At 41.1% G+C, this 9,711-nt stretch overlaps 1 protein-coding gene across 1 annotated transcript in view; it reads left to right on the top strand.

The window, feature by feature from the left end:
- The first annotated feature begins 3,872 nt into the window (after positions 1 to 3,872).
- The window catches only part of LOC116391297 (DNA (cytosine-5)-methyltransferase 3A-like), a 46,862-nt gene continuing 41,023 nt past the window's right edge, over positions 3,873 to 9,711 (top strand). The window contains 2 exon segments of the mRNA XM_031861748.1: positions 3,873 to 3,989; positions 9,146 to 9,359. Of these exon segments, the coding sequence (XP_031717608.1) occupies positions 9,291 to 9,359 (69 nt within the window). The 5' untranslated portion in view covers positions 3,873 to 3,989; positions 9,146 to 9,290.

The following is a 9,711-nucleotide window of genomic DNA, read 5'->3' on the forward strand; positions in this document are numbered from 1 at the left end:
CTGGTGCATTTGTCCGTCTTTGTGACCCTTGATCTTAATATTCCAGGACTCAAAAGCCTGGGCTGCAACATAAGAAACAAGGTTACGATGTTAATTCCATAAGTTACTGTATATGTGACTTTCCACTACTTTGTCAGAGCTCCTTCATGACCTCATCATTATCCCCTCCTGGTTTGTTCATGTTCCAGTACAATTTGGCAAAACATAAACATCTAATAATGTAATAAATCTGTGAAACACGTTAGACACTAAACTCTGCTGTATGGAAAGTGACCCATTTGTAAAATGCGGTCCTCTCTCATGTGGAACACGGCATTTCTAAACCCCATGTTGATGCAGAAACTCCAAAACCTTACTTACGTAAAAAGTAGCAACACTACATTGTAAATATACTCTATTACAAGTAAAAGTCCTCCACTAAAAAGGCTACTCAAGTTAAAGTATATTGCAGTCAAAAGAACATATGCTCAATTCAGAATAATGGCCTTGTGAGTGTTACACTGATACATTTTATATCGTTAATGCAAAATATAATTGGCTTGTTGAGGTGGAGATAAAATGACATGAAATAACATGAAAACATAACATGACATAACATGAAACTAGTCAGTTTAGCTGTCAAATAAATGTAGGGGATTAAAAAATATCCTCCAGTATTTCTGTTTGAAATGTAGTAAAACAGTGGCATTAAATGTACTTAAATTTGTACTTAAGTGCTTGAGCAGATGTACTTAGTTATATTCCACAGCAAAAATCACATCGTCTTTGAGACTATGCAACTTTTTAAATGAGAAATACGCTTACTCTTAAATTAAACAATAAAAACACACTGTTTCTAAATACAGTCACAATGGGTGTTGCTGTGAAAGAAGTCCTGCATTCAAAATCTTACTTTACTTAAAGTAGATAAGTATAAGCAGCAACATCAGAAGTACTCATTACGCAAAATAGCCCCTTCAAGAGTGTTAAATAATATTCATACAGTATTAGAATATTACCGATGCATTAATGTGTAAACAACGTTTTATTGTTCATGTTTGAGCATCTTTTTAACAATATAATGTTTAGGTATTGTAATGTAGCAGAAAGTTAAATACTTAAGTAAAGTACAAGTACCTGAGATTTGAATAGTACTAGAGTAAATGTACCATGTTCATCCAAACTGATCCCAATAATCTGAGGAGAAACAAAACCGAGCCAATGTTTTTGGTCACAACCCAGTTTCTATAAATAAATAGCCAATTTTTCTCCTGCATGTTCGACTTTTTAACACCCCCCCCCCCCCCTGATTTAGTGTCCTCGTTAGTATGGATGAGCAGTTCTCACTTTTCCCAGGAGCTTCCTTCAGAGGTCAGGACTCTGCGTGTTGTATATGTGTGCGTGTGTGTGTGTGTGTGTGTGTGTGTGTGTGAGGTGGGGGTGTAAACTATAGACTGAATAAAATTCACTGAGGTTTCTGTTGTTGGTGACCTCACTGACTGCTATAAATAACCCCCCACCTCCTCTATACGTACTCACACAGCAGCATTATGAGCCGGTTTATTAGGGATCTTTACTCCTTCTCCTTCTCGGAGGTTAAACAGAGTTGAACCTTCTCTTCTAGAGCTAAAATAAACTAGTCCTCATGCAATAAAAGCCTATTTCATTTCACTGACACTTGAAGTAACTGCTCATTCCAAAGATTTCCTAATTCAAGATTATCAAGATTGGATAATTTTGGACTTTTGGCCTGACAAAACAAACAGTTTGAAGACATCACGTTGGGTGTTTTTTCTCTAAAGGTGATAGAAAAACAATAACAGATTAATCAATATTTAAAATAACCGTTGGTTGGAGTGATAGTAAGAATTACATCATCTTTCTATCTCTAGATGTTGTTAACAGAAAGATTTTCACAATACTTTGTGAATTACTCTTTTAAGATTTTCCCACGTGCCTTCAGTCTGTTTAATCCGCTCATGCGACATTCAATGCTTTTCTTATCTTTTCCTTGAATACCATGTACAAGAGAGTTGGTTTCAACTTGTTGCAGCACGCTTCAGCTTCACCTGTTGAGGAACCTAAAAAAAGATGTTAGACCAGAAGACACCAACCCGCCAAACAACAAAAATGGGGTAAATGTCTGGCTCTGACTTGTGGGCTGTAGGTGGAGACTGATAACCCAGAGAAGACGTGACAAAAGAACATGTTTTGGGGAGTTTTTTCTTTTATTCAAAGCAAGGGTCGAAAAGGTCAGAGGGTGTCGTATTCTGTACAGATTCAAAAGCCCCCTGAGGCAAATTTGTGATTTGTGATATTCGGCTGTATAAATGAAATGAATATCTTTGTGCATCAACTACATCAAAAACTACAATTTATTCCAAACTCATTCTAACATATTGGTTCCCAACTATTTTAGAATTAGGAGATGATTCAAATAATCTGTATTTGCTGCACAGGTTATGGTTCTTTTTCAGACTTTTCTCGTGTCCTAGTTCTCTGTATTGTTAGAGCTGGAAAAGTTTGACGTTTTCAGTTCTCTAAAAACTACTCAAAAAAAGACAAATGTAAGAACGGAACATCAGTCTGCTCGAAACTCAGACATTTGCAAGCTGTGACACGGTGAGTAAATATTGGTTCAATTTAGAAAGGTCACCTGTCACAGAAGGGTTGGCAAACCAGCGCCGTGGGGCAATAAACCAAAGACCCAATGTGTGTCTCAACTTTCTGTCATAATTAGTTTGAACACAAATTCCTTTCATAATCTACGCCAGTTATACATATCAGCTGAAATAATGACAAGTCAAGAGTAACTTTGATGTGTGTGACCGTTACAGTTTGACTCAGCAGTTGTTGGGTGTATTAAATGTGGACGGGGATGGGAATACGGGGGGACGTGGTGGTCGGCTTCACTGGGAGGTGCAGAGGGAACCACCGACTCTATAATAAGGTGGAGGCGGTGGACAAGTACAAGTATCTCAGAGTCCAGTTGATAACAGACTGGACTCGAAATCTGTTTACAGGAAAGGACAGAGCAGACTCTACTTCCTGAGGAAACTCTGGTCCTTTTAATGTTTGCGACAACATGTTGGAGATATTTGACCAGTCTGTTGTTGTTGCAAGCACAATTTTGCTGGTGCAGCAGGATCAGTTCTGGTAACCCCCTTGGAACCATTAGAGGTGGTGGTGGTTGATAAGAGGATGCTGCACAAACACGAAAAACACCTCACACCCTCTAAATGACCTCCTTCGGTGGGAAAACACAAGGTTAATGAATACATGCGAGCATCCATCTAGAATCGTGTTATTTCAGTATATGTTGTACTCCTAGTAGTGCATACAGCTTTATCATTAAAGCAGCTCCTGTGACAGGTTGAAGCAGCCACTTTCTTTCCGATATTGTGAATACTTAACCTACTTCACGATACATTCAACTAAACAAATATATATTCAGGCCAATGCAGTGTTTTTATTTGTTTATTTATTTAGCTGTACTCAACAAGGGTTGTGCTGTCTGAGTAAATGTAGTATTTCGTGGTAAGGATTCAAGAACATTTAAATTAATATTACATTATTGACTGACTCATCAATTTCTTACAATGATGTCACTAAATAGCTGTTTTAGAGAGCTAGCTAGTTAAGCTAGTTGCACGTCTACACATGTCATCACCTGGTGAAGTGTGTTCGTGTGTATGCTGAGCGGAATAGTTGGGTAAACTTTAGGACCCCGCGGAAAACTTTCTCTCCGGTGCGGCAGCCTCTGCGGCTCGTGATAGAGCGAGATCGAGAGAGAGAGAGAGAGAGAGCGAGAAGCAGGGGGGGGGGAGCGCGAGCCAGCAGCGGAGAGAAGACTCGGTAGAGCGCGAGGAGAGAGAGAGAGAGAGAGAGAGAGTGAGAGAGAGAGAGAGAGAGTGTAAGAGAGAGAGAGAGAGAGAGAGATATCGTGAGTGAACGAGAGGAGAGAGAGCGACGACCGTCAGGGTCCGTGTACCTGAGGGACGGACGACACGGTAAATATAAACGTTACATTTTAGCTCGTGAACGCACACCGGCAGCCGTTGCAGCCTTTAAGTTAAGCTAACGTTGCAGTTATCTCCCAAAGTCATCGCACGCTCCGGAGCCAAACCGTTGGTTCTGTTTTAGCAGATGATGTGCGCGTGAAAATGGAGCGGTTCGTTCACGGGGCTGGTGAACTTGGTGAGTTCTTTTGTACGGTGGGAGGGAAATCACGGCCACCGGACAAGCGTTATATTACGAGTGTGTGTTGAACGTTGTTCGGTGGCCTCCCGGTCCCCCCCCCCCCCCCGCCCAATACTAGAAGGTAACGTTAAACCGGAGCGCACCGTCCTCTTCTTCCACCAGATGCAGACAGACACATCAGCGCGCGGAACCGTCGCCTCCGCGGAGAGCGAGCGAGCGAGAGGGCGGGCGGGCGCGCGCCTGCTGAGGTTAACGAGTGCGTTCGGTCTGAAACGCGCCCCCGTGTGTGTTTTTTACCTGACCCAGTAACGGCTTACGGTCATTACAGACTTAGTCACGTGTCGGTCACCGGCTGCTCGCCCCGCGCACACCCCCGCCGGGATTATACGCAGTTTTTGTAAGTCTGTCCGGTAAAGGCCGCGTGAGGTCGCTCCCAATATTAATTGTCATAAAGCTGGGCTCCGTCAAGCTAGCAGGAGAAGTCCGACACTTCCGGTGTAGACTTTAAAGTAAAAGTGTCGGAATACACTGCGGTAAACACGTCTATGCCTGTACTGTTATCAAAGATGTAATCAGTTAAATACAAAGATATTGGAAACGTGATTGATAAATATGTCAGGTTTCAATGATATCGGTTCACAATTTAAGTTTATTTTATTGATTGGTTATATTTTGGTCTATAAACTGTCTGAAATTTGTGAGAAATAGCTGTCACAATGTCCAAAAGTCCAAAGTGAGGTCTTATTATGTCAATAATACAATAATGTGTTGTTGTATCTGACCACAACACCTTAACCCCAAAGTGTTCAATTAACTGTCACAGAAAATATTTACATTCTGAAACCAGTGAATCTGTGGATATTTAAAGAAATGGCTTAAACAATTCATCATTAACAAATATTTGCCTATTCATTTTCTGTCAAATAGATAATCCATCAATTGTTTCAGCTCAAATATGTTGTGATCACTTGTTTTTGAGATAATTTAAGTCATGTCCTCTGTATGTTTTGGGGGAATTTAGCAACCTGTGTGGAGTTTACATTATACAATCAACAAAACCTATTGTGGGTATTGATTTAGCTGATCCCATTCAATTTCACCTCTTTAAGGCCAACAATAAAAAAATAAATAGATAATTAAAGGAGTCAGTATTTCCCTATGATAATTGTATTCCTGGCAGTGTGGAGAAGGTTTTGAACCAGGATTGGGGACCTACGACTTTCAGAAAACATAGCTGAATAAATAAACTGACAAATCTCTATAATTCAACGTTTTAGAGACTTAATTGTGAAGGTTGGGGAAAGACGTGCTGCGGGGATAGGACTCATGGCCTCAGATGACCTTTCATTTTTTAGATCCTGACTATGGACCACTTGGATTTCTTTGAAAAATGTGAAAAGTAAGAGATACCAGCCTCTAAGAATGTGTTGCTTTGAAGTACAAAAAACCTGGATATCTGAAATGATAATGACCATAATTGGAATACGATTACCTTTTAGAAAGTAAATACCCAGCTCTGTTAAGAGAGTTGACTTTATTGATCTTCAGGGGAGGAGAATCTATTACAGCAGCATACAAGAAAGAAAACAGATTCAAAGCTATTTAAATTGAATAAATAAGAAAAAGAAAAGGATAAATCTGATGCTTTTATTGTGAAGACACATCACCTACTTTCCTGTCTATCACTGCCTAGCTCTCATTACCTTGACAAACCTCTGAAGCTTTTTCTCTGCGCAACCATTTCTCCTCTCACCAGTACAGGCTTCTGCTTGGGCCTTTAAAGATGGTCTAAGAAGTCAAACCACTGCTGCATGAAGACAGAAACCATTCAAATCAGTGTGAAGACTTGCTATAGGAGTGAAAGGTGTGTGGGTGACCTATATATGCAGAGCTCGTGCAGGCAGCCCCCTGTAGGGTGGGTACTGTACATTTCTGTAAAGTTTCCACCCCTGTCTTTCCGCTGGTAACGTTGGCCGGCTGCCTGCCGTCCCACCAGTAGGTGATGTAAGGCCACACAGCGTGAGGAGTGGCACACTGTACGATACATCTTGAGGAGATCCAGACATGTTGGCTGCACTCACACTGTGCTCAAATCCAAATCACTGCTGAGATCCAATTTCCTTTTAGACACACACACACACACACACACACAATATTTTAAGCTCCTTTTGAGTTCACATTGTGTTCAGTATCTGAACAAATCGCACTCTTGAAGTGACCGGCAAAAATACGGTCACAAAAACCTCACACCCGACATGCTCACGCAGAAGTAAACAAGTTTCATGGAGGCCAGGCTACTTTGATGAATGCCATCGTGTCTGGTGTTATGTGTGTGTATATATATATATATATATATATTAGTGCTGGGCAATGATTAAAATATTTAATCGCGATTAATCGCATGGATTTTTTGCGATTAATCGCTATTAATCGCATTGTTATGGCAAAGTTCAATAATTAATTCAAAAGTAGTGTATTGCGCACTTTTATTTGAAAAGTACTGCTATATGAACAAAAGGGCAATAACACTTGGTTCACGAGATGCAGGTAGCATGTTTTATACTTAATGTGAATATAATTCATACTTTGTTGGCATCTTATTCTGAAAACCGGATGTTCGTCTGAAGAAACCGGATGTTGTCTCACGTTAATGTTTCCGCCAACTTTCAAAGTCCTTCGCTCGCTCCCGATCCGTGCCGTTTAAATGCGTTTACCGTGAATTTCAGCATATAGGTGCACTAACATGTAAGTGTCTGCTCAGTTGACCACGGAGATCTGAGTGTCTGCTGACTTTACCGCAGCGATGTCCAGTAGTCTGCAACAGCTGGTGCAGCTTCTCTCTTTATTTCTGGGCCCCCCCCCCTCGACCAGAAGCGGAAGTCGCCTTTTCTCTACGGCAACACTGAAGGGACATTATATCTCTAATACAAAACGATAAACATGAGACAGTCTGACTCAAAATCACAATGCTATAGTAAATGTGGATGGCAGGTGTCCATTAAAATATAAATAATGCAACCACTGATTTATATCAGTGCTTTATTTGAATGATTGAACCTATAAAGACTGTGTCGCAGTTAGTTTGTTGTAATTTGACCAGTTGCAAATTTGCAGGTTGTTTATTTCTTATCTTATCTTGAGAAAAAATGTTTCAAAATCAATTATTAAGACCTTTATTGTTTCAGCTGATGTTAATGGTGCGTATTTCTAAACTGAACACACCACAAAGCTGCGGCAGTACCGTATGTCCCAGTTAGGGGTACTGGTTGGTTTCTTGTCCTATAATGAGCTGCCATGTGCAGTCTCCTCTGTGTTCGGTACCTAATGGGTACTTAGAGGTAACGAGATACTTACTCAAGGCAAAGAGAGTGGGAGGAACCGGCCCCACAGAAACACTCTGCCCTGGGGCCCCCAAGTGGTTTTACTCGGCCCTGCATAGTTACAGTACTTCTGCTTGATGCTGCGTTATTAGACAGTAACAGTAGAACAGGCCACAAAAAAACTGGAAACATTGTTAGCATTTAAACAGACGTGACTGTCTTTAAATGCTCTCAGCTTGTGTATAATGATGCACGTTTTGATACCCTAAAGTAAAAAAACAAGTTATTTTGGTCTATCAGAACACTTTAATCGGCTATCTTTAAATCTGCTTGTCTTTTTTGGCAGTTTGCATGCAAACAGACTCACAGCAGAGCAGCAGTATTGAATTTGACCAAGAAGTGAAGCGCCATCTTTGTTTGGCTCCACCTTCTATGTACCGTTGGGCTTTGCCGGTCGGCTCCTCAGCTTCATTTATCTGAAAGACTTCAACTGTGAACAGATACAAGCCTCAGAGCCAGATATGGGCACGTTTTGTTGAAGTGTGTTTGCTATTCGTTGGTAAACGCCCTTTAACGGTCTCAAGAGTTTACAATCTGCCAAAAAACAACAACAAATCCAAGCAGATCACAATCAGGGTTTTACAGTCAAAACCTTTTCCTACTAATGTGTTCGTGCCGTCTTTGACGAAAAACAGCATGAATGTCTTTTAGGCCTGCTCAATAGTTCTGTCACTTATTAACTTCCGTATGACAAATAACGAGTGCTGAGACAAAAGAGAGCCAAGATGAGTACAAGGTCACACATGACCCCCCCCCCCCCCCCTCTGAATACGAGCTCCAACAACCACATGTAGGCGTCATGGCAACTGTCAAAATGGAGTGACGTAATTCAAATGTGACGGTTTATTCAAACCACAGAAAATGAATATCAATTATATTCATGCCTAAAAAAAAAAAAGCCCAAATCGCTGTTAGTCAAACAAAACAAGCATTCTTAAGCCGTCGCCTTAGATTCACAGAAGTTGATTTTTCATAAAACAATTAATTAGAAAAAAAGTAGTAGACGTGTTGAAGTGGATCCTGGTACCCTTAAATAACACCTAAGGACCTTTGTGCATGCCCCCCCCCCCCTTCTCTCTCCATATGTTCCCTGTCTGTCTCTACTGTCTGCTGTCAAAAAAGGCAATAAAAAACGACACAAAAAACCTTCAGTTTCACCCTTAGAATGTTTAAAATAGGGGGTTGCTTTGCTCTAAACGGTCAGATACAGTATGATTACCAGACTGCCCAAATCAAGATAAAAAATAAATAATAAACTTGTGATTTTTACTTGTTTATACCGTCATTAAAAAACAGATCTGTGTCCTGTTTGAGGGAAAAGTTTACGAACGAAGCCATTTTGTTCAGTAATGTAACGGAGCAGTTTTATCCGGCCACATCAATCAAACACACTGACAGCCATGTTGAAAGCTGCCCTGATTCCAGCAGATTCCTTTGAGACCACCTGTGTGTGTGTGTGTGTGTGTGTGTGTGTGTGTGTGTGTGTGTGTGTGTGTGTGTGAAAGAAAAAAAGAAAGATGTCCACCACATGTATGTATGTATGTATGTCCCCTCATGCTGTGTGTGTTTCCTCTCTCTTTCTGTAGGACTGAGTGAGTGAGTGATCGTCGGACAGACAGGCTGACAGATTGAATGAAGCTGCACCTGGTGCTTCTGAGGGACTGTCCCATGTTTTGATTGGCTGCCTTTGACTACCTTTCTAAACGTGGTTCCACTGAGCTGCCCTCAGCCATGCCGTCCAACAGCCCCACCGCCGCTGAACCGCCGGAGACTCCAGAGAACGACGTCACTACTGACGTGGTGAGTCAGTGAGATGAATGATTGTTGATACACAGCGGGATGTAATGTATCACTACTACTACTACAGCTATACAGGCAGTAGTACTAGCATGACTACTAATGTAATGGACTGCTACCATTACTCCTATTAATGTTATTATTGCTGCTTCTGTTATACATATTAAATCACTACTACGGCAGCTCTAGATATTATTACAGCCACCCAGCACTTTTACTACAGCTATCATTACCACCACTACTACTTTAGCTTGCAGTTGAGAGCTTTTTTTAGCCAACACACACAGAAAATCTGGCTGGCAACATTCTGTGTGTGTGTGTGTGTGTGTGTGTGTGTGTGTGTGTGTGTGTGTGT

The sequence above is a fragment of the Anarrhichthys ocellatus genome, unplaced genomic scaffold (genome assembly GCF_004355925.1).
Source record: "Anarrhichthys ocellatus isolate YVR2014 unplaced genomic scaffold, GSC_Weel_1.0 scaffold25, whole genome shotgun sequence".
In the NCBI taxonomy this organism is placed as follows: domain Eukaryota; kingdom Metazoa; phylum Chordata; class Actinopteri; order Perciformes; family Anarhichadidae; genus Anarrhichthys; species Anarrhichthys ocellatus.